Here is a 27,193-nt window from a genome sequence, read left to right as displayed (position 1 = left end):
GGGCACACATCTTCATGCATAAATCTCTCTGCACGTGCGTTCATGCATACTTCTTTAGCATATGCTCTTGGAGTGGAAGGCCGGGTTCAAGCACTACACACCCTGAAGGAGTTTGGGTTGACGGTGCACCTTTGCCAGTTCAGAGACGTTCTTTTAAATGTAGCTTGCGTTTTCCCACATCTTAGGGGATTTTATGCAGGGGGAGGGGGACCTGGGATGGATGGATGGATGGGTTTACTTAGTGCATCATGCTTTCGAAGGCAACTGTCTACAGTGATCCTCATTAGCCGACAGCTGCTCTACATGTCCCGTGGCCATCCTTTCCAACCTCCTCGCCCCCTTCTACTTACACTCGTACAGCCGAACTGGTCGATGAACAGGGACGCTTTGGGGAAGGCTGTTCCCACCTGACATCCCGGTAGCCATAGGCAGGCAGTATTTCCAGCAAGCCTGGCCTCTATCCTCCAGCTACCATGAGGCTCCACATTTGTCTCCTGGGGCTCACAAGATTTTCTGGGGCCCTGGTATGTGCTTGGGAGCCACGCTCTGGTTGGCAGCTCTTGGCAGCTTCTTGATTTGAGGAGGCTTTTCACAGTAATCCCCTAGTTTATTGAGTGGCTGTTTCAGCAGCGAACTCCATATTTACCCAGAATTCATGTCTTAAAAGGCAAGGATCTCTTGTCTTTTATCTCTAGGAAAGCAGGTTTCACAAAATAGACTTTAACTACCGACTATGCCCCTTAGCCTGCTCCTGGCTGGATGCGTCAGCAGTAGTCATGTGGGTCTAGGAAGTGTTCGAGGCATTGATACTCTTATAGGAAAGATGTGAGTGGATACGGTAAGGTTTGAATGGAGGGTGGCATCCTGCCTTATCCTTGTTTTGAGAATGGGGAAGGAAGTGTTAAAGGGAGGAGCCCGATGGAAACTTTGCACTCTGCCGCAGCCCCACACAATCTTGATCTTGTCACCGAGCCCTTCAGGTGCCCATTGGGACTATGGTGATGTCAGTGTCTCCTGAACCTCAAGCAGCTGGGGAGATGCAGAGTTAAGAATGCTCGCAAAGTTATTTGAGTTCTTGGGAGAGAAAGAGGAAAATGCAATTATCCTGGTCTTGTTTCTCCCTTCCTCTTCCCCAGTAGTTATGACAAGAGCCATCTCCCAGTGGCCCAGGACTGCAGGATATATATGAGAATCTAAGGGACTGTCGGGAGGGATCAGGGCCCTGGAGAGAGCCAGGCTCATTACTTACATGATCTCCTTGTCAATTTCTATAGCACCTGTCACACTCAAAGCCAGGCACACTGACAGGGAAGGTTGGTCGGGGGTGTTTATGATGGCTACATAGATCAGACCAAAGGAAGGCTGTACCAAAGCCACATTTCTCAGAAGCGGGATGGCACTACACTACTGCACAGTGATCAAGGGTAGAGCATGTCACAGGGAACTTGTGCCTTAGCAGGAATAAGAGAGTCAGGTTTGCAAATGGCTCACTTGATCTCTACGTGACTGCAGATATAGCCTGCTCACGTCTCGTGTACCTTCTGACAGACGCAGGGTTCATTTGGGTGTGCGCCACGTTCCTCATCACAGTCCCTAAGAGTGCTGTGTGCACACTTCTGTCAGACTTGTGGTCCCTGAGGGGGGCGGGTGGCTTGGTTAAGAACCTTGGAATTTGCAGTCCACGTAATCTCATGCCAATGACTTAGTCATTGTTGTACCAGTTTCCTCTGCTGGAAAACGGGAGTTGAGGAAGAAAAACAGTGTTTGTCCCCTTTCGGTTAACCCATCGGATGGCTTTAGAGCACCTAGAGCAGACCTAACGGTGGGTAAACCTTAGCCAGTGGTATTGTGAGGAGACATGAAGGTCATTCTACTATGTTTCCTTATCTACTTCATTTCCCTTGACTCCATTCTGCTTTCCGTAACACTCAGTCACATTTGTGGGAGTGTGTTATACCTAAGAACACCAGACGTGTGCTTGTCACCTGGGTGGTGAGGAGTGGGGAGGTGGAGAGAACATCCTCTAGAGGCTAAAGTTTCTGTCTTTCATCCTCTAGCTTCTAGGGCCACTTGGGAACCAGCCGAGATGTTCTCTCTGCTTTGTGCTGAGGGTTCCGGGGGCCAGATAAATGGTAGAGGCAGTGCCCTCGCTACTCCTGTGCTTCCGGTGACCTCTTCTTTAATGCCCTTCTCTTTACCTTGCAGGCAGCTGAACTGGGGATGGTGTCAGCCTATTACACCTACATCTTCACCAATCTGGTAAGGCTTTTCCACAGTCCTCTTCCCCAGCATCCTGTTGTCAGTGGCCAGGGCTAGTTGCTCCTGATGGGATGATATCTGGAAGATGGTTTGTGGGCAAAGGGAGGCACAAAAGAGCAGAAGTCAGTCCAGTGTCTAAGCAGCATGAAGACACAGGATCCAGAAGCCTGTGGGACGATCGTGCCAACACTTAGCCCTGCGAGAATGGGGATTTGGAGGCTCTGATGCCCGCCTCCTCCAGCTGTCACTGGTTTTATAGCAATGATTCCTCAGGGCAGCTGGGCAGTGGGTGAGCCTCTTCAGTGGGTACCGTTTGTGGTTTGCAGTACGATGTCATCACCCCACCACCCCCCAATCACGATGATAACTCAGAAGGAGAAAAACTAGGGCACAAGAAGTATGCATGTCTGATGGTGCCGTAACCACGTGTGTCTCTGCAGGTCATCTTGGCTAGACCTCTTATTTTACAGATGAGGAAACTAGAAATTTATCGAATTGGGTTTAAGTACTAGCTTTGCCAAAATACCAGCCATGTGCCCTTCAACAAGGCATTGAGCTGTGTGTAGTGTGCTTAGCCATCAAGATACAGACATGAACAGCTACATCACTGGGCTGCTGGTTAATTATAGGACCTAACAGATGTGGAAGCATTTTGAAATTGCAAAGTGTTAAAAACTGTGAGACTGCTGGCTGGTGGTGGCGCACGCCTTTAATTCCAGCATTGGGGAGGCAGAGGCAGGTGGATCTCTGATGTTCAAGGCCAGCCTGGCCTACAGAGTGAGCTCCAGGACAGCCAGAGATACTCTGTTTCAAAATTTAAAAAATGTGAAAATTATCATGATATATGTACATAGAAATATATGTAAATATATGTGTAGTATATATCAATGTATATCATCAACTCAAGAATAGTCAAGAAACTAAGAAAACTTGCATTAAAACAAATAAAACCGGAGGGGAGCACCTGCTGGTTTTGCAAGGACCCAAGTTTGGTTCCTCCCACCCACACGGGTGGGTCACAACCACCTCTAACTCCAGCTCCAAGGGATCTGATGCCCCCTTATGGCTCTGCAGGTATCTGCACTCACATGCCCACTCTAGCACGCAAAGGTATGTAAAATTAAAAATCTGACCCTTTAAAACGTGTAACTTTAATTTAGGAATCGTAAGAAGATATCTAAGAAGTCACAAAGATAGCTACATATATGTGTTTGCCAATCTTGGGGCCCACACGGCTTTCCTCAGGCTGCCCCTCTAAAGTTACACCTGCCACGCCCCTTCCTATCACCGCTGAACCTGAGCGGCTGGTGCTCCACCTCTCTAATTTAGAGTTTGAGGAAAGTGACACTGTGGGTGACCTTCTGAGGTAGCAGCAGAGCCCTGGGGACCCGCCTGGGTTTTTGCATCCTTACTGCTGTGTAGGCCTCATGGTTTAGTTGGCCCCCAATTTGCTCAGTTGCTCACAGGCAGGACGATGTTTTGGTTTTCTTCTGTGTGCTATTATGGACCAGCATTCAGAGAAGTCTATTTTATTTTATAAGTCACTGGACTGGGGGTAGCCATTACTTTTCTCACTGCTGTGACCAATTACCTAACAAGAAGCAACCTAAGGGAGGAAGGGTTTATTCCGGCTCATGGATTGAGAGGACGGTCCACCATGTTGGTGAAGCATGTCTTGGAGTCAGGCTGGAAACTTGGAGTTTGCAACATACCCCAGTTTCCCATTCTGTGGACAGAGTGGGATCGTCCTGGAACTGGGGTCAGGCTGTAGTTCATAACCCTCTGTGAGCCTTCACCCAGCTAGAGGCCCCACCTTCCAAGGACTGCATACTTCCCCAAACAGTACTGGTGGGAACCATGCATTCAAGCATGAGCCTGTGAGGGATCTCTTACATTCAAATGGCACTAGACAGCCCCTTCATCCAGATGTGCCCTCAGATGTGCTCCTGGGTATTTCTTGTATACCATGTGTACAGTTAGGATTCCTGTTGCTATGGAGAGACACTACAACCAAGGCAACTCTTCTAAAGGCAAATGTTAATTGGGGCAGGCTGGTTTCAGAGGTTCAGTCCATCATCATCATAGCAAGAAGCACGGCATGCTTTGTAAAAAAGAAATCCAAATACCTCAGACAGTAAAATGTAGAGGATTCTATTTCTAGATAAGTCATGAACTGCACCAGCCCTTTGGGCAGGGACTCCAGGCTCACCCTAGGGCAATGGGGAGCAGCTTCATTGAAGAAAGTTGTAGGAGAAAGGTAGGGTTCTTCTGTACTCCCAAGGAAAGGAAGACCAGGATGAGGAACTGTACCCTCAGGTAGCTGGATATAAGATGGTTCGGGGCATGTCCAGAAAACAGCAAGGGCCTTTAAACTCATGCGCTCCCAGGAATGTGAGCTCATTTGTTTTTATCCACTACTCTGCCGACACCCTTCTTTAAAGATAACCAACCAGTGAGTGGTGATACCCTTGCTAAGCAACAGAATTCAGCCTCACAGTTTAGATGCTTCGACCTTACAAAGAGAAAGGTTGCTTGTTAGTAAAGACCTTGCTGACAGCGTGCACAGGATGGCTTAGAAGGTCATGCAGTCTCCCTCCTGGGAACTGGGGCAGGTCTCTTTCTTGGTCCTGCAGTATTTAAGAGATGCTTGTCTAGAGAAATGGTCTGAATTGACCATTGGTACCACGGACAGCTCCCTCTTGGGGCTGACTTGGAATTGCTAACCCTGAGCCCAAGCTCCCAGAATGAAAGGCTGTAAAGGAATGAGCCAATCTCTTCCTTCTGGTATGGGGTCTCCCTCCACCTGCACAAGGAAGTCAGTCCCGGTGACTTGAACTTGAAAGACCATGGCTGGTTCATCAAACCCCTAATCTGTACCTAACGTGGTTTGCTGCAACTGTTTTTCCTTGTATCATGGGCTGGCCTCATCCTTCTGCCTCAGCCTCCTGAGTGCTGGAGTTACAGGTGTCTGCCACCATGCCTAGCGCACGGGACCATTTATTCAAGTCTGGCGTGCATACAGGACACCGTGCACATTATATATGCACAGAGCAAGGATCTGTCTCCAAGTGAGCACACCTGTGTAAGCAGCCTGTGCATCCAGAAATAGAATGTCACCAGAACCCTAGAAGTCCCCCTCACTCCCCCCAAAATGTAAAATAGAACAAACTCCTTTGTTTGCCTTTTTTTCTTCTTCTATCTAACGCTGCAGCTGTGAATCCAAAAATTAACATGTAAAAGGGGAGAAGAGGATTAGGCTATACCCACGGCAATGCAAATGGGTCTGCTTAAGGTGAAGGGGCATCTGGGGCAGCCTGGGCAAGTTGGCAGGAGAGGAGAGAGATTAAAGTACAGTTCTGCTTTGTTCTGAGGCTGTGGTGGGAGTGGGGACAGGGAGAGGAGGGAAGAAAGGCAGGTGGGTAGGGGTGAGGTTGCCTGCACTGTGCCAGCCTGCCAGGGAGGCACCTTGCATCAGACACCTGCAGCAGCTAAGGATGGAGCTCGGCATCTCCCTGTCACCAAGCCACTAAGCGAACGGAAGGGAGTAGTTCCCCAGCAGTAGTCAGAAATAGATGGAGGTGCCGGCTTGGGTTTCTAGGAGGACAGCATCTGATCTGCCATAGGCCATACTGTATATCACCTTCTCTCTTCTTGGAGGGTGACAATGTTCTCTGGTGGGAGAAGTGTACTCTCAAGTCAGGAGGCCCGGGTACCAAGTCTTCATACTACCTTGTCTTCTCTAGGGGACTTTAGGAGAGCTGCACTGACTCTCAGGGCTCCGTTTTCTCGCTTTAGAGATAACAAAACCCTACCATGGATGTGGCTGAGTGGCTCATGGCAAAGCGTCCTGGGTCCTGAAGGAGCCATATGATTTTTCATAGCAGGAGGGTGCTTTCCTCCCGGTTGGTGGGTGCCGGGTGAGAATCGCTCTGTGCTCTGCCTCAGCCAGAGTTCTTTGCACCTGGAATCATCAGGGCTCCTGCCCGCCTGTGGGATTTCAAACGGAAAGCAGAGATCTCACCAGTCTCACCATCTGACTGATTGCTGCTTGGGAAACAGTCAAGAGACAGAAGCAGGAACGCTGCAGAAATCAAGCAGTGGGAGAATGTTCTGGAAGCTGCTTCCTTGCTTGCCAGTGTGTTGTTTTTCCAGCAGGAACAGGATCCAGCAGGGGTAAAACATTGTTTTAGGGCCAGTCTCACTGCCTGGAGCTTTCAGAGTTTGGAAGCAGAGCAGAAGGGCTCTGTAGTGGAGGAGGATCTTCTACACACTCCAAAGCTCCTTCCACCGCACAATTCACAGGCCTCTCCTTCTTCCTCACTCCCTCTCGGGCCCTCAGGAAACCCTATCTTGCCCCCTCTCTCTGGCTTCTGCAACAGTGATCTGAGTTCTCAGGTCTGCCTCTTGAAAACCAGCATAGAGAACCAGAAAAGACACAGACCTGGGCATGCAGCAGACAGGCCCTTAACCTTCTAGTCTGAGGCGCTACCTCCTGTATGGACTACTTAACCTCTTTGAGCTCTGGTGACCTCTTTGGTCAGGGGGCCCTGTACCTAGCTCAGGAGAGCAATCAGCTCACAGTAAGAGTGTAATAAAGGGGAGTTATTATGTTAGAGTCTTGGCTTTACTTCTTGTGGGCTCATAGGAACAGGGAAACATTTTGCTCCCCAGAGAATGATTCCTAAAATACCAGTTTCTTTATTTCTAGTGAATTATCAGTTATTATATGCACGTGCTTGCATTCCATTGCAGGATGTTTGTGTCCATGCCAGTAATTACTGAGTATTGACCAGGTCCCCACACCCCAGTCCCATCCAGGCATTATGAACACTGATTGACCGAGGACACCTGCAATAAATGAATTAAACTGACAGCTCTAGGTTCAATCTGTTGATTACCTATAGCAAGAGTTGGGACAAAATGACCAATCATAAATTAAGCATTTAAGCCATCAATCCACTGAACCCTGTTCATGCTACACAAAGCATAGTTTCTTTCTCAGTCAGGGCCTGGGCATTGGGGAAAGTGTGCATGTCAATCTGCAACAGTAAGTGGCATGGATGATTGATGTAAGGAGTGTTGCTGAGTCAGGAAAAAAAATCAGGCTGCTCTTGGGACCAGCAGAGCCCAGAAGTGTCTATGGCTTAAAAGTCAGGCGGTTGCATCCAGAGGAATCCTAACTTGGTGGCAGAGGGACAAGAAGGTGTAAGGTAATGAGAGGCACTTCAGCAGCAGGGGATAGACCTGTGTGTTTGGGTCAACACTCCTGCTCTGGCCAGAATAAAAGTGCACAGTCACAATGCACAGCAAGAGAACTTTAATTCGCCTCTTCATCTCCAGATAGATTTAGAGGTGCTCATATTGGCAGTTTAATCAATCAGCAAAGCAACTTTTTGTCCCCATTTATGATTCTAATGTGACACAAATCAGTTCCGGCAGAGCAAGTCTTTGATCAGGAGATGGGACTGGTTCCCAGATGATGTGGGAGCCCTAGGGCAGGGGGTTGGCTCATGGGGTTCAAATCGCAAAACATAAGAAGTCATAGAAAGCCAGAGTGTGGCACATGGCCAGAAGTCAGGATAATGGAAGGTTATAGGAGGAAGTGAGGCCTGGCCAGCAGAGTAGGTAAGAGTTAGGCTAAAGAGGGAGATCATGGGCTGAGGAAGGGACAAAGCAGGACAAAGAAGAATCACTGTGCAAAGTCATAAGGCAACACACGCACAGCACAGAGAGCAAGTTCCTGCCCTGGGACAGAAGTCATTCAACCAACCTTCCTTCTTTCTCTCCTATGCTTCCTTTCTTCGTTGTCTCTGTTTTTTAGTCTGTGTGTGTGTGTGTGTGTGTGAGTGTGTGTGTGTGTGAGAGAGAGTGTGTTTGTGTGAGAATATGTGTGTGTGAGAGTGTGTGAGTGTGTTTGAGTGTATGTGACTGTGTGTGAGAGAGTGTGTGAGTGTGTGTGTGAGAGTGTGTGTGTGAAAGTATGTGTGAGAGTGTGTGAGTGCGTTTGAGTGTATGTGACTGTGTGAGAGAGAGTGTGTGAGTGTGTGTGAAAGAGAGTGTGAGTGTGTGTGTGAGAGTGTGTGTGAGTGTGTGAGTGTGTGTGTGAGTGTGTTGAGTGTGTGTGAGTGTGTGTGTGAGAGTATGTGTGTGAGAGTGTGTGAGTGTGTTTGAGTGTATGTGACTGTGTGAGAGAGAGTGTGTGTGTGTGAAAGAGAGTGTGTGTGTTAGAGTGTGTGTGTGAGTGTGTGTGTGTGAGAGAGTGTGTATGTGAGTGTGTGGGAGTGTGAGTGTGTGTGAATGTGTATGTGAGTGTGTGTGTGAGTGTGTGTGAGAGTGTGTGTGTGAGAGTGTGTGAGTGTGTTTGAGTGTATGTGACTATGTGTGTGAGAGAGTGTGTGAGTGTGTGTGTGAGAGTGTGTGTGTGAGTGTGTGTGAGAGTGTGTGTGTGAGTGTGTGTGAGAGTGTGTTGAGTGTGTGTGTGAGTGTGTGAGAGAGTGTATGTGAGTGTGTGTGTGTGTAAGTATATATAACATTAATTTTGCCACTTTAGTTTACAATTCAGTGATGTCAACACATTCCCGTTTATAAACCATCAGCCCCACTTCTAAAACCCAAGGACACAAACCCAACAGCTCCCGTTCCTTCTCCCCTGCCCCTGGCAACCTCCATTATTTCTTCTGTGTGAATGCAGCTCTTCTTGTCCCTCAGTCGGGGACCTTATACAGTACGACTTGGTTGGCATCTGGCTTATTGCACTCAGTGTGGTGTTTTCTAGGTATATCCATATCGTACCACACACTGGGATTTTATTTCCTTTGTTTTTAACAAAGATTCTTTGTATTGTGATAGAAACACCCACCATAAAGTCTACAGTTTCGTTTGCTGTGTCTTTCAGTGGCATTGGGCCTCTTCGCGTTGCTGACCACCACCATCACCACTATGTTTTCCATCTTCCCAAACTGAAATGCCGCTCTTATTCCACAGGCACCCTGATCCCCTCCTCCTCCCAGACACCCTCTGGCCACACAGCACACTTTCACTGACTGCGACCGTGTGCTTCATGGAAATGAAGTCATACGGTATTTATCCTCGTGGGTCCGGCTTGTTTTGTGTAGGTTGTGTCTTTAGGCCTCGTCCTTCTTCAAGCTGAGTACACAGCACGGTGTGTGTGTACCACGTTCAGCGTATTCAGTACTTCAGTGAGCACTCGAGTTGTTTGGCATCGTGGCTAATTGTCTCATGAACGTGGGTGTGTAAATATCTCTTCCACTTTTTCTGCTCTCACCCCTCCTGGGTATGCGCCTAACGAGGGAACTCACTGGACTAGACGATCATCACATTTTTAACTCATTGGGAAATCACCAAACCGTTCTCTAGAACGGTTCTCCGCACCATGCTTCAGTCCCAATAGAAACGCACAGGAGGTAGAGTTTCGCTACAACCTTGCTGGTATTTCTTAAGTTTTCATCTTTTAGCAAGAGCCTCTCGGGTGGGCGTGAAATGCTCAGATAAACTTCTTCTCCCTCGTTAGAGTTTGCAGATTGGGAGAGTCAAGACCCCACGGGTGTAGTTGAGGGCCCTTCGAATGAAGAAGCTTTGTAATAAGAGAAAGCAGCTAGTGTTTCAGAGCCCAACCCCGATGGCCGTTCAGGACAGGAGGGGAGCCCTGCTTCTGAGGCGTTCAGTGACTTGGCTGGACCTGGGGCTTTAGGGACTTTGGTTTCCCGTGAGTAAGTTGAGAATAGTGGTAATGCCTATCTCTAAAAGTTCTTAGTAGGGATTTGAAAATAAATATCGGTGGCATTGTAGCTGCTAAGCAGAGCTAACTACGACAGCTAATCAGCCCACAATCCCCCAGCTTCGTGGTGCAGAGGCAAACACGAGTCTCTTACTATGCTGAGGAATGGGTTCTAGGACCCTTTATGAATAAAAAAGAAAGTGATGCAGATGTTCAAGCCCCTCCTTTAAATGGTGTGGCATTATCTCCCACATACTTTAAACGGTCTCTAGATGAATATTTACTGCAGTGTAAATGCTAACAGTTATTATTTGGAACCATTTAGGGAACGGTGAGAAGGAAAGTATCTGAGCTTTCTCAGTACAGAGTCCATGTCCCCTATTTTCAGTCATCTGTTGGATGGATCCATGGTGCGGAACCCACAGATATAGAAGGCAGACTGTACATTTCTTACCGGAAGTTCAACAAGGGTAGCCCTGATAGAAATAGCCTCGAATAAGGTCGCTTAGGGTCTCAGGCATCTTCTAGCTTATAAGTATGTCTCCTAAAGCCCAGGGGTGTGGAAAACATGGAGGCTCACACACAGAGCAATTTATGAGTCAAGCCTTGAAGCACTGCAGATCACTTCTTACAGTTCCATTGGCTAGATCTCATTACATGACGGCACGTCGCTGCAAAGGTGTCTGGGAAATGTAGTTTAGTTGTGCGCCTAGGCAGAAGGGGAAATAGGTTTGGTAGTCAGCAAAAAATCCCTGCCACATTACTGAATTACTAATTGCTACTGTACTTCTCTTTTGTGTATGCTGCAAGAGAAATTGACACCAGAACCCTGGCTTGTCTGTCTAGATGAGAATTGATCCTAAGAGTAGGTATTCGCACCTGTCAGCTCCCCAGTAACCAAGATTGCTGGGGGGGGGGGGGGACTTAGAGTGTGCCTGCCTGGGTGGAGCGCACACAAAATATACTTCGTTTGGCTGCTGAGTGGAATGGAATGGAGTCTCTACTCTCCAGCCTGCCTGTCTGTGGTTGGAGGAACCTTTGTTTCACAAGGCACATGCAGGTTGGATACAGGACATGAAGAATTAAGGCTCTGGGCAAAGCCCTATCCGGTGTTGTGGCTGATGGGTTTGAAAAGAAGAAGTGAAGGAGAAAGCTAGGTTTGAGCTAATAAATCTAGAGGGGTTCTCCAGCTGCTAATGAACCCAGCAAGAGCTGCAATCACTTCCTAATAGGAAAGATAAGACCACCCTAATCTACTGGCAGAGAGCTCAGGGAGGCGCTGTGCCATAGGAGGGGGCTTCCACCTTGGCGGGGAGAATTGCAGAGATCTCGGGGTAGAATCAAAGGTCTCACAGGATGCCAATGAAAAGCGGGAAAACCTGAGCACCGGGAGCCTGGGCATCCTCTAGCCTCACAGGCAGCCTGGATCTCTGTCATTGCCACCCTATCCCTGCTGCTGCCACTGTGGGGTGCATATAAAAGCAGTAGCTCCCCAGACTTGTTCCCTGGAGGAATCTAGAGAGAAGCTAAGGAGGAATAGTTATGGCACTGATTCTGGGTGACAGCGATGGCTGTAGTTGGTGTTTATTGAATGACTTCTCTGTGCAGGGCCCTGTAAACACTACGCCGTGGTTGTTTTCTCATGTAAGCCCCACATCAACTCCAGCAGAAACAGCTATTTCGTTCCCATTTACAAGAGCCGAGGCCAATAATACCTTGGTCTCTTGCTTGTAGTGGAGTCAGATCATAAAGCCAGGCAGTTAGCTCTTAACCGCCCCACTTAGTCATTCCGTTGTCTACACAAGCCCATTCCTCCTTGCTGAGCTTAGTTCTCTGTCTGTTTATTATGGTTTTACACGAGGCAATCTCTGAGGGTCTTTCTAAGCCTTGGTCTTGCTTCTCTGTGCGTTGGTTGGGAGCAACCCAATTCATGATGTCCTGGGGAATAGAACTGTTTTCTGGAAATCAGGGAGAACGACACACTGAACGGAGGCCCCACGTGGCCCACAGAAGCAGTGTCTGTTTAGGTCTTTTCTGTCACAATTATAGCCAGGTCCCAGGAAGCTCTGCAGTAATCACCCTTCCCTGTCCCAGGCGCTCCCTGTGTGAGCAGAAAAGGTATGCGCAGCTGGCCTTCCTCCCCTCGCTTCCTTTTACTGCCAAGCAGTCTTGAGTTTGTATTTATTTTCCAAAGGCTTATCAGCAAGATTAGCCATAAGTAATTGAAATTGCTAAAATTATTACAGGAAGGGGAACTGGGGCAGACACAGAGAGAAAAGGCAATTAATTTCTGGAGAAAGGGCGAATGCCTTTATCCCAGTCTTCTGCTCCTGCCTATGGCGAGCCAGCCCCGTCCATCTTCCAGGTGTTACTTAAATGTCACTCTTCCACTGAAGTCATCCTGACACAGCACCAGGTTGAGTGCATTGTCACTTTCACAGTTGTGCTCATGCGCACACACACATATATATATGGAGGCACACACTCAAGTTCACATACGCATGCCAGAGGAAGACAGCAGATCTCTTGGTCTGCTGCTCTCAGTCTCCCTCACTGAACCTGGAGCTTCCATTTCGCCTAGGCTAGCTGGCCAGCCAGCTCCCAGGATCTACCAATCTCAACATCTAAACACCAAGGTTCAGGCCTAGTGTTCACGTTCAGCTTACTCGTGCACGCCTATTGAAACTCAGGTTCGCACACAGTAAGTGCTCTTACCCATTGAGCCATCTCGCCAGCCACGCTCACAGTTAGCCCTGCCCAGGCTTCATAAAGTCCAGGCCAAGTCTGTCTTCTCCACCTCTGTAACCCTTGTGGCTGACAGGAACAGAATAGATGCCCAACCAATGATTACTGGGTGGGTGAATGGATTGTTTCTTCGACTTGTAGAGTTCTGGGCATGGGAGTTCTGGCTAGGGGCGATAGCTCATCTCCTTACATCCAAAATGAATTCAGTTCATTCCCACAAAGGCTCTCCAGCTAAAAGGAGCCCAGGGGGTTGGTTGGCTGCAGTCCAGCCTGGGAGTCGCTTCGCTATCCCTAGGATGCCTCTGCACATATGTAGCCCACACAGTCACGGGTAACTGCTGAGTCTCCCGTGCCCTTCCTCTCATTCCAGCCGGAATAGATTTGGACTAAAGGGTATGAGGGCCTGGCAAGGTGGTTTTATTCAGGATCCAAGAAGCAGGCGGAGTTTGGAATTCTGCAGAGGGTGGGAGATGTCAAACCCTGAGGTCAGGTTAGAGCTGAGAATGGTCGTGGCAGAAGGAAAATGGAATTCAAGGCTAGCTATGATTGATCGGGGTGGGGGGATACACTTGCCTGTCATCAAGAGGTACTGATGGCCACGCTGTACCCTGGGGATCTGAGGTCATGTGTGTTCTTGAGGCCTAAACCTGGCGCCTGACTTGTAAAGCGAGAGCCTAAGGGTCTTCAGAACAAGTCCTTCAGATCTGAAAGGTCACTTTTAGAGGAGTTCTTTCCCCCATGCTGACAACAGCAGTGAAAGCAGTGTTTTGAGTCACAGAAGCAGGCAGGGCCTCAGATCAGCGGGAGTGTGACTTCTACTCTGTGGGCTGCCTGTCGCATATCTCAGTTAGATGTTCATGTGGCAGCTGGTTTACCTATTGGACCCCGTATTCGTTACTTTTCTCATTGCTATGACAAAATGCCTGACAAAAGTAACTTAAGGAAGGGAAGGGTCAATTTGGGTGAAGTCTGTCAAGATAGAGCTTACCAGGGCAGGAAGGCACGGTGGGTGGGGACAGGGGAGCATGAAGGGTTGGCCACATTACACTTACAATCAGGAAGCAAAGGGACCTGAACTTGAACGCTCAGTTTCCCGTTTTCATAAAGCCCAGAACTGGGTGCAGGGGAGTGTGCAGTCCCCATTTAGAGTGGATCTTCTCACCTCAGTTCCCCGAAAACACCCTCACAGGCACGCCCCAGGGCTTGTCTCCTACATGATTCTAATCCCATCAAACTGACAATCCCGATTAATCATCACAGACCCTTTGGCGAGGTAAAATAATGGTGCTTCATGAGGAGCGGTGAGGAGGCTTCTAATCCTCAGTTGATGGCTGGTGAATCTTGCCTTCTCCCCGTGCCCAACCCTTTCTTCCCCATTGACTATTTTCACCTGGAGACCTCATTTTCCTGATGACTGCCTCTGGTTTTCCTCAACTCCAGAGCTCTCATCAGAAAAAAAAATTGTCAAAATTGGGCTCACCTAGTTAGAATTATAGTTTCTACTATGTCTGATTCTTTTTTTTTTTGCAGATTGTTCACACTTTCATTGAAAGAGTACAAGACATGCACATACACACACACACACACACACACACACACACACACACACACTCACACACACTCGCCAACCAGCCAGCCAGAACTACAATCCATCAGTCGGACAACTTTCTGGGTGCCAGAGCAATTGATTCTAAAGTGTAGTTTATTGTAGAATTATTAAGAGTCCACACATATTTCAGCTTTATCGAGCCCTTTAGGAGAGACATTCTGCATATTCCAGTATGCTTTGGTGAATAAATGCGGATTTATATCAGCTCAGGGGGAGAATAATGAAGTGAAAGCTCTCCGTGAGTCTGTCTGAGCTCTGAACGTCTCCGACACCCCCCACCCCCACCCCCAACCACACCCCCATGCCCCTGAATGCATGCCTGAGAGGTGGCAGGTGCCCCGGTGACAGATGTCTGCTGGGCCCACACAGCCTAACCAGCCTCTTCAGGAGGAGCTGTGACTCCAACATGGTGTTCCAGGGGGAGACTCCTCCTTGCAAGTGTGCTCTGAATCACTGTTAGAAAGTGTGGGTGCGTTTGTAAAGAGCAGAGGTAGGGAGAGTCAGAAGGAGGTTCCAAGGGCATTAGCTGATGTCTTGTGTTTTGGTCACTGTCCTTTAAATTTCTTGGAGAATGCATTCTCTTTCACAGGGGTGGGGGAATAGGAAAGGCTTGAGTCCCCCCCAGAGGACTTAAATCACCACCTTTCACTCAGTGGTGGTTTATCACATTAAAGGATGCCCCAACAGTCGCAACCACAGACAACAGTGAAACAAGTCTCCTCATTCAGAGGGATGAGAACAACCATCCTACACAGAGATCAAAATCGTGAGCTGCCCCAGGCCACAAACAGAGGGTGGGTTGGGGTTTGACTGGTCTCGAAGCTGGAGCAGCCCTGCTCCTGCTTCCTTCAAGGCAGGCTGCCAGCTGCTCAGAAATGTCTGAGGGGAGAACTCTAGCCCTTGGCCCTGACCATGGGAACTGTTAACCCCGAGACATGAAGAAGTAGGAGTGACCTGCCAGGCAGCAGAAGTCGTTGGTGGGCACACCTGTCTACAGTGCCACATGCTATGGGGAGGGGCATTTGAATGAAGGAACTGCTTCCTTATGGCTGCTCACAGGTCTTCCCGGGAGGAGAGATGAACACCTCTGAGGTAGGACCCGTCCCTTGATGACTGAAGATAATCAGTTGTCCCGAGCTGCATGGCAGGCTAAAACCTGCTGTACCTGAGATACTCTGCTTGGTCTCTCTATGTGTTTTCTCCTCGTGATGAGAATTGGGGGCAGTCCATGAATGTCAGGGGAAGGGAGAATGAGGCATGAGGCCAGTTACCCCAAAGAAAAAGCAGCACGAGTCCCAGGTCTACAGAACCATCGAGAACGGATATGAGCCAGTTATGCCCTCATCCTCCTCAGAGCTGATGTGGAAGGAGGTGTCTACCTTGTGGCCTCACGGTGACGCTACACTGACCATCTGGTTACCAGGGCGAGGCGGGTGTGTCTGCAGGAATCAGGAGGGCTCTCTCTGGATGGAGCAGGGATGTTTGAGAACACACGAGGAGGGCCTTGGGTAGCAACTGGAAGAGCCTTCTGTAAGGTGCTGTGGCTCAGGGTGAAGGCAGAGAAGCACTGTGTTGGTTTAGAGGAACCAATTATCAGGCAAACACCTTTGTTGATGTTGGACAAACAAGGCGAGAGCAAAGATCACTCCCCTTGGGGCTCCAGATCTGAGTTAGAAGTTCGTGTGTTTCATTTATCTAATAAAAGTTAGAACTCATGCCTGTCTTTGCTTTCAAATCTAGCACACAATTCTGAGTTTCTCCTGAGCCCAAGTAAGCTTGTGACGGGGTGCACCAGGCTGCTCGTAGGAAATAAATCAAACTGAAGTAAGAAGCAGGCTCTGGGGATGTCTCCGGCTTAGTATCTCTGGAAACATAACGGAAATGTCCCCTCTGGCTGCCCAGGCCGTCTATCTGATAAGGCTTAGGGAGAGAGGGAGACGGCATTGACTTCCGTTACAGAGATCTTAAACATTCAGAAGTCCTACTGATTCAGGGAGCATCACTTCACCACCTCTACTGTCTGTTGAGCTAACAATGTCAAGATGTCTACCCTCAAGAAGACGCGTTAATAAATGTCTACCCATTTTCACAATAGTTGCCTCTGGGTCTGGGTATAGTGGTGTGCTAGATGTCACTCTAAGCACTTGATTTTTGCATGTAAAGGGGTGAACACATGTATGAGCACAGACATTAGAGATCATCCTTTGAAGTGTTCCACAGGCATCATCCACCTTGTTTTCTGAGATGATTTCCCTGGCCTGGAGCTCACCAAGTAAGGTCTGCTGGCTGGCCATCAAACTCCAGGGAGCCTCCTATCTCCTCTTTCCCAGCAGCATGATTATGATGGCATGTCACCTTGCCTAGGGTTTTAGAGTAGGTCCCAGGCATTGAACTCAGGTCTTCCTGCTGACATGGCAAGCACTTTTCTGGCAGAGCTATCTCCCCAGGCCCTCTATTCAAGATCTTTAAGCATCAACAGTGACCCTGCAAGGTGGAGTTGTGGTTCTATAAAGCAGGAAAGTAAGGCTCAGAGAAGGTCGAGTCCTGTCTGTCTTCTGGCCACATGGTGTGTGAGAGGATTTGCCGTTTCTCTCCCTGCCAGCCTCTTGTCCTTCTCACTCTGTTTATGACACTGGTGCACAGTATCAGTTTCCTATCGCCATACAACAAATTATCACAACATTAGCTGCCTGTGTAGGTCATCAGTTTGACTTAGCACCTCTTCTCAGGCTGCTACCATCAAGGTCTTCGCAGGTTGTGTTGTCACATGCAGCCCAGAAGCCTCTTCCAACCCATGCCTGTCACTGCTAAATTCACTTTCTTGTGGCCAGAGGGCTGACTTCTCTGTTTCCTTCTGACGCTTGGCTTGAGTGAGCACTGAACATCTGGAGCAGGTCTCCAGCCTTTGTCCATCTCCATCTCCAGCCTTTGTCCATCTCCATCTCCAGCCTTTGTCCATCTCCATCTCCAGCCTTTGTCCATCTCCATCTCACGAGCAGGAGACGTCACTCTCGCCCAGTCTCCTGCTCCTTAACTATTAGATCTCTTTGACTTTCTGTCTTGCATCCAACTGTTTTCAAAGCACTTGTGGGTAAGTTGGATAAAAAGTTTACCACGTGGTATAAACTAGTTACAGAAATAGAGTGCACCATAGTCCCAGTTGTAGGGATGGTGTGTGTGTGTGTGTGTGTGTGTGTGTGTGTGTGTGTGTGTGTGTGACACTCTTGTGCATGCAGGAAGGTGGGGAGTGCCAAGTGTCATTTAGACTCTACCTACAGTGTGACCTAACTGTAAATTAGCTGACTCGTGTACTTTCTCCATTACCACCGGGGGGGGGGGGCTAGACAAGGCAAGAGGTAACAAGGGAACCAGGAAGTGTCACTAGAGACACTTGTGGTGGGCAATCAGTCTGCATGTAGCAGGTAGCACCTGGCTTTGGGCAAGGCATATTCCTGCGCCTCAGATGATATCATGTAAGTGGGGTTCTTGAGGGAAGACAGAGAAGAGTAAAGAGAACAATGGAGGCCTTCTGAGACTTCTGTAGCTACTAGGGGTGCTTTCTGCCCTGAGGAATTTTGGTCCTGCTGAGAGGAATGTTTGGGATTAATGTCTGTTTGGGCAGAGCAAGGAGAATGAGATGAAAACACACCATGGCAAATCATATTATTATTATTATTACATTCTAAGTGCTATTGTATTACAAGCACCATTAGGAGTGGCAAGTACTGTTATTATTAAGCAATCCAGCTTCTCCATCCTCCACTCAGTGTCAAAGGCATCCGCAGCTCAATTAATCACCATTGCAGGCATCCTGCTGCTTCTGTGGTGCTGGCAGTTTGCATGCACAGCCTTGGGGTAACAGGGCACCTGTCATCCTGTCAGAAACTTCACCTTGTGACACCTCTTGTAAATCCCAAAGCCTGACTTTTATCTTGAACAAAAAGTTAAAATCTTCCCAAACGGTTCCCAACCTTTCCAGTCTTAAAGATCCTCTGGAGGTTCACCATTACCCTAGAGTAAAGCCCAAACCCCTGACCACCACTCCTGTAGCCCCTTTATAACTTGCCCCTTGGCTTCCTCTTGTGTTGCTTCCCATCCCTCCCCCAACTCTGGGCCACCCGGTGGTGTATGCTTCTGTCTGCTGTTGAAACACATCTGAGAACCTAGTGGCCTAGAACACATCATGGTCAGCAAGCTGCCCACCTCATGTGGAACCTGCTGCAAGGGTGGGGCAAGCAGAGCAAATAAAGGGGCAGAGAGCACTGATTGACAGCATCACTCATCTTCCCAGACAACTGTGCCCAAGGTGAGAAGGGAGGTGCCTTAGGCGTGTGTCTGTATACCTATATACCTGAATGCATGGAGTTATGCACTGAGACCTGGGAAGGAGATACTAGCCTTCTGATAGGAGGGTAAGAGGTCTCACTAACAGTCCTGAGTGCAGAGGACCTCAGATGCACAGATTGCTATATGAAGCAAGTCTTCATGAAAGCAGAAACTCTCCTTAGCTCATAGGCGGGAATGCAAGATGGCCGCCATTTTTCACGTCAGTTTCACACACGAAAGGTTAATCTGTACAGTTAACGACATAGTTAACAACGACTTGTTTAGCACCCGAAGACAGAATGGTATTCTCAACACAGAACCAAGACAGTCCCAGCTGCTGCGGAGCAGGAAGCCGGGCTTTCCACCTGGCCTCTGTCTTCCTCTTCATGGGAGCAAATGATGGACACCTTTGTAAAGGCGGTTACACTCCGAGGGTGTGTTTCCGGGAGAACATTAATTCATTTAATGAGCATACCCTGAACACTTGCTGAGCACAGGCATGGGGTACGGAGCTGGGGACAGAGCAATGAGCCAGATAGAATGGACTCTGCCCATGAAGTCCTGTTTGCAGGGTCACACTGGGAGAGCAAAGCTGAAAAGGGACAAGGTTCCTGGGAAGAACAGATATGCCTGCTCAGGTCACGGGAGTAAATGAATAGGAAACATGCAGGGAGAAGAATCCAGGAGAGCTGGGAGCTGGGAGGTTTGGGGCCAAATCTTCCATTAAATAGGACTTACTGACAGGTATGAATTAGCCTCCCAGCTGCCACTGTCTTCAAAGACCTATTATACAAAAAGCAATCTTCCAGTCTGCAGAGAGCACAGGCTTTGATGCAGATAAATAGACTGACGGGTACCACAGTTAGGTGGCCTCTGGAGGGAGGGAAAGAAGGAGGGGAAGGAGAGAGGGGATGCTAAGGTTCCCAAGTGACGCCAAACTTCTGCAAGCTATAGGTAGGGCTTTGCTGAGAGAGGGTAAGGTGGGGTTTGTGAAAGAGAGGTCAAGGACCTGGCTTCTTCCATGTGTCATGTCCCGAAGAGAAGTGAATAAATATGGCTATAAAGAAGAGTTTGGGGAAGTACCAAGGCCACGATTGCCCATGTGAGATGGCCGCATTCCCTTCTGAAATCTAGTCAGCCACCGGGGCTGACTTCTTTCATGCGTGATACACCGAGTAGACGTAGATCACTACATGTGCTTCAGCAGCAACCTGGCGTGGGGGTGGCAGCTGTTTACAGATTTGTATAATAAAAAGCTCTAATAAGACAATAGAGGTATCGTCATGGCACACTCGAGTGGCCCTGTTCCAAACAGCATTTGATGGAGGTCAGGGTGGGGGCTGCATAGAAGGTGGGCGTGAATTATGCAAAGATTTGTGGGTCTAACTGTGTCTTGTATGCAACTTGGGCAGGTGGTGGTGTTGAACGGTCACTAAAATTTATATTCCACAAACATCCCTCCAGCACTAGCAAGGCAAAGGAAGTTGGTGAATGACAAGACCAGAGGAAAGGTAGGCACGAGATGGTGAGGACCGGAAGTGAGGTCACCATGATCTGTAGAGATGGAGGGCAGAGAACAGAGCCAAGGGGTGGACAAAGGGGAAAAAAAACCATTCTCAGGTAGAAGCTAATGAGTGCACACAGGCTGGCAGAGGGGAGCTGCTGGGAGGCTAGTGGGAGAATGGAGGAAGTGGAGGGCGACTTCCAAATTCTAGCTTGAAAGATTGGTGGGTAATGGTGACATTCACAGATAGGGCAGCAAGGGAGAGGAGCCAAGTAGGGTGGGAGGATACTGGGTTCAAGTCGAGGGTGATGCCATCTCAGGATTCTTTCCATTCTCCCCGCGTCGTAATAACAGGTTAGGAAATTGGAGTCTTTGGTATTCTTGGACTCCTGGGGTGGCAGCATTTTAAGTTGTCAGTCATTAACTACCTCAGGGAGGAGATGTGTGTGACTGCATGTCCTGGTGGCCTTGCCTAGTGCTAGTGGGGGAATGAAGTAGAATCGACCTTGTATGCAGCAGGCTTTCCTCCCTTTTCTGTCTTTGGGGGAAACACTTACCTCTGGGCACTTGACTTACTCTTTCTCTAAGTGGGAAGGTGTGGAACTCCGTGCCCCCGAGCTAGTGTGGTTTGGGGAACCCAAAGTGACCCAGGAAAGGACCTTGTCAGCCACGTAGAACCACACCAGTGGAAGCAGATATGAACACACTCAAGAATAGATGGGTGTTTAGGAAATTCTGGTAGTTGAAATGACCTAAGTCTGTGACCTCCTCTCCCAGGCTGCTTAGGGGCTGAGGCTGAATGTGGAGCAGTGGGAACCAAAGGCCAAGGTTTGTGAGAGCAGTGGAAAATCCTGCTGAGAGGGGGGTTGAGTTCCACAGACCATTGAGAAACCTCGCCTGTTCTGGAATGAAGGGACAGTCACAACCCAGCTGGATCCAGGTGGCTAAAGTGGGAAGGATTCCAGTGATTCTAGTGGTACTGAGATAATCACCTTATGGGTTGCCTGTGGCCCTGGCATTAAGAGAGATGCACAAGCCAATGAGCTGGGTCAATGTATAAATTAAGGCACTTGCCATCAAGCTGGCCATGATTTTGATCCCTGGAACCCATATGGTAGTAGGAGTGAACTGATTCCTGTAAGCTGTCTTCCAACCTCACATGCATACCGTGACACATGTGTAACACACACACACACTGTACACACACACACACACACACACACACACACACACACACACACACTAAATAAATATGAAGATAAATCAAGCCAAGTGTGGTGACGGTGCAATTCCACTACCCAGGAGGCAGAAGCAGGTGAATCTCTGTAAATTCAAGGTCAGCCTGGTCTACACAGTGAATTCTAGAATTGCCAGAGCCCCATAGTGGGACCCTGTCTCACTAAAATAAATTTAAAAGATCCAGCAAGGTTTAAGGGCCAAGGGGAGTGTGCTATCTTATGCAAAAGCTGAGAGGCCACCTTTGCAGCAGGCAGACACTATAGGCTTCATGAAGTCATATAGTCTTCCTTACTGCCTGTCAGTGACACATGGACGCATGTGATAAATGACTCCAAAGCAGAGGCCCCCAAAAAGAGGCTTTCCTAGGACTAGCAGTAGCTTCTGACTAGCTCCCTGCAGAAGCTGGCCAAGACACGTGAGGCTGAGCCAGACACATCTTGCTCCATCCCATCCTTGCCACAAATGTCTCCAATTCGCTTGCGTCCTAATTCTCCCTCCCCTGATGGACATCTAGCGTTGCTCTAAATTCAATGGGCTCCTCATGCCACACAGAGGAGGAACCGTTAGAGTTTCCCCAAATTCCTGGGAGCCGTTGCCATCCAGGTGCTCAATCTGGAACTAAGACAAAGCCCCAGGCTTCCTTGTAAGAAATTGCCCCTCACAAAGACACTCAGCCAATGCCTCACAGCCCCTCCTCAGACTGTGCCACCTGTGTGCTCCGAGATTAGCTTTGACTTGGTTTCCTTGGTTATTTATTTTATAGCGCGGTTCCAATGAAATCACAGTACTTCTCTGACTTTATGATGAGTGCATTGTACACCAACACAGAGCCCTGGGTTTTGAGGTCAACAGAACCTGGGTTTGAACTCACAACTCTCTTTTCCCAGCCATGTGTTCCTGGGACAGTCACTTTGAGGCTCAGAGTCTCCATTCTGATGCCATGAAATAATCAGGATGAACCCCCACACCACAGGCTTGCTCTAAGGATAGAGATCATGGGTGAGACATGCTTAGTTCTGTCTGGCCAGTAGATTGTAGCAGTTAGTACTACAGTCATTGACTTTGATAATGTTATTCAGGGTTCACAAAGCTCAGAATTTGACCCCAGCCTTCCTAGTTGGATACAAATGACCTCAGCAAACAATTAACATCTTATGACAACTTAGCTGAGTCTTTCTTATTTGACAAGGAGATCAGAGTAGCTTCCTACAGAGGGATGTGGAAAGGAACAGGTGTGGGAAAGCCCGTGGCCAGATATTTTCTATTGGGAAGGGACCAGAGGTAGCTCATGGTAGCCAGAAAGGGGAAAAAAAGGCTGCTTCATCCCTCTTTGTTAAAAGCACAGAGACTGTGCTTAGAAACAAGGGAACCCACGGGTCTTGGGGTTCCTCTGTGCTGGGCGCCCTTCTATAAGGTGGATGCTCTTTCTGTCTATTATCAGTAAAGGAATTGACATTGCAGAGGCCTACCACGGACCACCTAGCTAGGAGCAAATGAGCATTAAACCGCAAACCTGTCTGTTCTGTCTAATACCTGATTTTGTTTCTCAATGAGATTGTCACATGATACACAATAGATCCTATTTGTACTGTCTTCAGGACAAACATGGAGTTGTACAATATGGTGACTTTGTCTCTCAATACCAGCTGCAAGATCTGCATTAAATAGGCTGCCCTCACAAAAGGATGAGGGCCCACACGGGGGTGGACGTAGGGGTGGAAAGGAAGGGATAAATCCCAGAGAGATTTGGGAGTTGGATTTGACAGACTCAGCAACGAACCGGGCGTAGAGGGAGCTGAGGCTACAGCTTCAGTCTCAAGCTTAGGACCAGAGATCAGGATGCATGTTTGGCCTAGGAATGTAAAGGGGAGTATCGCTTGGGCCGGGAGACGGTCTTGGCATGGCTTCTTGTTTTTTTTCCTTGAATCAGACACAGGCAGAATCAATGGGTCATTAAGAGCTCTTACACTCGCAGTTGCAGTTGACACAACTTGGCCTGTGCCTGGGTTGACTAACAGACCAGGATGGTTATCGCTGGCACAGAGGTCTCAGAGAGGACGTCTTCCCCTCCCCCTTGCCCTGGACAGAAGCCGCCCACAAGGACAGATTTGTTTTCCACCCCCTGTCCTGGACACCCTGGTACCCAAACTGTGTTTCTTGGTATTTGGATCCTAGACAGGGTTAGACGTGTGGCTAGTAAATCTTTCTCATTTGAAAAATTGATTAGAATGGCTTCTTGCAGAAGAAAGGAGAGGAGGAGGAAGAGGGGGCAGAAGAGAAGGAGGAGGAGGAGGAAGAAGAGAGGACAGATTGGTGGTAACCTCAGTTTCCCTGCCCCTCTCTTTTCCTTTAAACACCTTCCCTTCCCTTGGCCCTGTCTCCCACTTACTTCCTGGCCCGCATGGATGAACTGGCCAGGGAGGTTCCTAGAGTCAATTCCTGAATGGATTCCTATGTTAAACCAAGATGTGGGAAATGTCACCTCTTCTAGAGAAATAGAAAGCTGAATTGAGCTCTAACACCTATGGTGACCATTCCACACAGTTCCTTCCCATGGGACAGTCTTCCATGCCATTGAAATACTCCCTGGCTCTGACCTCACCTTCATACCATATATATATACCATAACATAAATAAACATACACACGCACACACACATGCACACATGTGCACACACACAGGCACACACACATACACATGTGCACACACTCTCTCTCTCTCTCTCTCTCTCTCACACACACACACACACACACACACACACACACATACACACACACAAAGTTGTGCGATCAGACTGGCACAACCTGTTCTCGTATCCTGACACCTTCCGTGGGTATAAGATCATTCTCGGTGGTTGCAGTAAGGTACTGAAATGCCTTTGATCCATGGTCCTTCCACCACCATTAGCCAATCAGATTCTAGGAAGCAGACGGTCATCCAGGTGCAGGGAGTGAGGTTCACAGTGACGGTTGTTTACTGTTGCTCTGTGGGGTCAAACAGCCCTTTAGAGAGGGTTCACATTGTGCAAAGGACTGCCACACAGCCATGCTAATCAGGAGTCATGGAAGACTGTGTCTTGGTCTCCACTTCCTGACCTGGTTTCACCATTGGCCATTTGCCCTTACATGGAGATTCAAATACTCTAGTTCTGTCTGGATCCCCTATGAAAACCTATATCCTCCCAGGAATGACCCCTAGGCTGTCTGTCATTGTATGAAAGGGTCAGTCAGGCTGGGCAGAGAGTAGGGGAGACAGGAAGGTTACAGGAACTCGAATGGGCCGTGTGTGCATTCACAGTTAAAGCTGGAGATGGGAACAAAAATCAGACAAAACCTCTTCCCTTCCAAACCTGAATTTTGTAAATCTAATGGAATATCTGTCTTGGCCTGGCGTCTCTCCCACCTGATTTGGGGTTTTTAATGTTTCTCTGAATGTGTTGAAGGTGGCAGGACCCAAATTGTGTCCTGCAGAATGGGGCTGTGACACACAGATTTGAAGGGGGAAAATATACATTCCGTAGTCAATGCGTCTGAAAAATCTGAGATTAAACAAAATTAAGCCAACTCCACTGCGGGAATTCTTTCAGCCTTCGCGTGCAGGGCCGTGCTGTGAAGTTTGAAGACAGAAAGAATAAGTGACTGGTTTTTTAACATTATCTGAGCGTGTAACCCTGTTTTAGTGAAATTCCTGTCCACCTTCCTAGGGAAGCTAATGTCCGCAGGAAGAGACTTCGGGAAATGCTGTCTTGGAAGGTTTTCATTGTATGAAAATGGGTAGCTGTCACCGGTTTCCTGAACTCTCTCAGAAAGTTTACTTTAGAAGTAGTGGGAGATTCTAAGTTCACAGACACAGGCACAGACACACACGCACACACACACGCACACACACAAACACAAACACACTCGAACAGTCCAGATGCTGGCAGAGTAAAATCCTGGCGTGTCTGGGAAATTGCAGTAAAAGGGCCTGCCACCTCTTTCTTGTCCTTCTGTGAGTCCTCCCACGAGTCATTGTATAGAGCATGAGTCACCAAAGAAGCCCCCGAAATCGTTTTATCTTAAGAGGCCTTTGAAACTAGGAAATAGAATGTAGTCAGGGGATTCTAAGGTAGGAATTGAAAGAAGACAGACTGGCTGGTTTCTGGGGGGCACTGCCTCAGAGTGTCTGCAATTAACCCTTTCATTCTTACTCTGTCCAGAACGGACTGAAGGGGGAGACACTTCCATTCCCCTACTTCCAAGTAGAACTAAGGAAGGGGAAGGTCAGAGGCTGCTTAGATCCCACGGGCATATTCCAGTAACTCCTATCCTCTGAGTCCTTCTCATTTGCCGGGTGCTGCTGCTGGGCCTTGCTTTATACCTGGCTGTGTCTTCTTTTCTTCACACATTTATTGAATCACGGTGTGGGTGGGGATGGAGAGGTGGTTGGGTAACCATACATCAGGCCTTGTGATGCCACTAGGCTTCTACGAAGGGCCAGAGAACAACCTGGTTTGAGTTGGTTCTCTCCTACCACATGGGCCCAGGGATTCAAACTCTGGCTCTTGGGCTTTGTGTCAAGTGCCTTTTACCCACAGGGCCATCTCCCTGGCACCTTGATTGTTCCTTGGAATAACATAGGAGACTTTTAAAAAAAATTTTTTTTATTGAAAATACATACTTTGCTCATACAATACCTCCTGACCACAGTTTCCCCCCCGCCCCATCTCCCAATTCCTCAATTCCTCCCCTCTCCAGAAAAACAAGCAGGCCTCTAAGAGATGGCAGCCAACAGAACAAAACAAGATACAATAAGCCCTCATATTGACTCTGGGAAAGGCAACCCAATGGAAGGGAAATAGTCCTAAGAGCAGACTAAAGAGTCAGAGATACACCCATTCCCACTGTCAGGAGCCCCACAAGAACACCAAGCCAGCAGGCATAGCATATACACAGAGGACGGACTACAGATCCATTCAGGCCCTATGCTCACCACTTGAACCACGTGAACCTTACTTGTTGGTTAGATGGGCCATGCTCTCACAGAAGATTTCCAATAGCATCCCTCTTACTTTACAGTGTGTCTGTAAAGGCCAGAAAAGCTAAAGACCTTGCTCAAGGTCACATAGGGTGAGGAAGCTGGATTTGACCTGGAAGCTATTGTCTACTCTGTACTGCCATTGTGAATATGGACATACAAGGTATCAGTGCCTTCATCTCTCAGGCTGTACATGTGGATGGGCACGGAGGGCTCTCTGTCTGCCCACATTGATAAAGAAGCCAGCACAAGAGAATATTCCTAGCCTTCACCATCCCTGCCAGCAAAGCCCCTTGGTTTCCCAACAAGAGCCTGGCCCTGGGCCTCAGTCATGTCATCCTTGCCAAGTACATTTCTTCTCATTAGCCATCTGCCCCCTCGTGCCTGCTGTTAGCCCACCGTGGCCGGACAGCTGCCCTGTTAGAGAGACAGGACGTAACCAACACCAGCTTGTGAATCAATGCATTCTCTGGCATGCCTGTGATCCCCTAACGGGGAAAGTGGCAGAATCCAAAATATTCTCCATCCTCATCCAAGTCTGCTCTGTGGGGTTGGTGGCCCCCAAGAAGTCTCTGTAACTCCAGTGTACAAAATAAAGCTGACAAGGGTGGGATCTGGGCGGGTGAGCTCAGGCCTGCAGTCTGAGGTCCTGGTGGTGGCTGTAGGTGGGGCCAAGATCCAAGGGAGAGTACCCGGGGCTAGGAAAGCAAAGTCATTAGAAAAGGAGACCGCCTAAAGGAAAGCAGTGTGTCCACCT

At 48.6% G+C, this 27,193-nt stretch overlaps 1 protein-coding gene across 7 annotated transcripts in view; it reads left to right on the top strand.

Annotated features, from left to right (window-relative positions):
* Positions 1–27,193, top strand: part of Grik4 (glutamate ionotropic receptor kainate type subunit 4) — a 426,707-nt gene that overhangs the window by 287,173 nt on the left and 112,341 nt on the right. For all 7 annotated transcript variants that reach the window (XM_063264893.1, XM_017595455.3, XM_039080793.2 and 4 more), the window contains one exon: positions 2,206–2,259. In XM_063264893.1, coding sequence (XP_063120963.1) covers positions 2,206–2,259 — 54 coding nt within the window. The remainder of the gene's footprint in view (positions 1–2,205; positions 2,260–27,193) is intronic.

This window comes from Rattus norvegicus, chromosome 8 (genome assembly GCF_036323735.1).
Source record: "Rattus norvegicus strain BN/NHsdMcwi chromosome 8, GRCr8, whole genome shotgun sequence".
NCBI lineage: Eukaryota > Metazoa > Chordata > Mammalia > Rodentia > Muridae > Rattus > Rattus norvegicus.
This window is presented reverse-complemented; position numbering and strand designations above follow the sequence as displayed.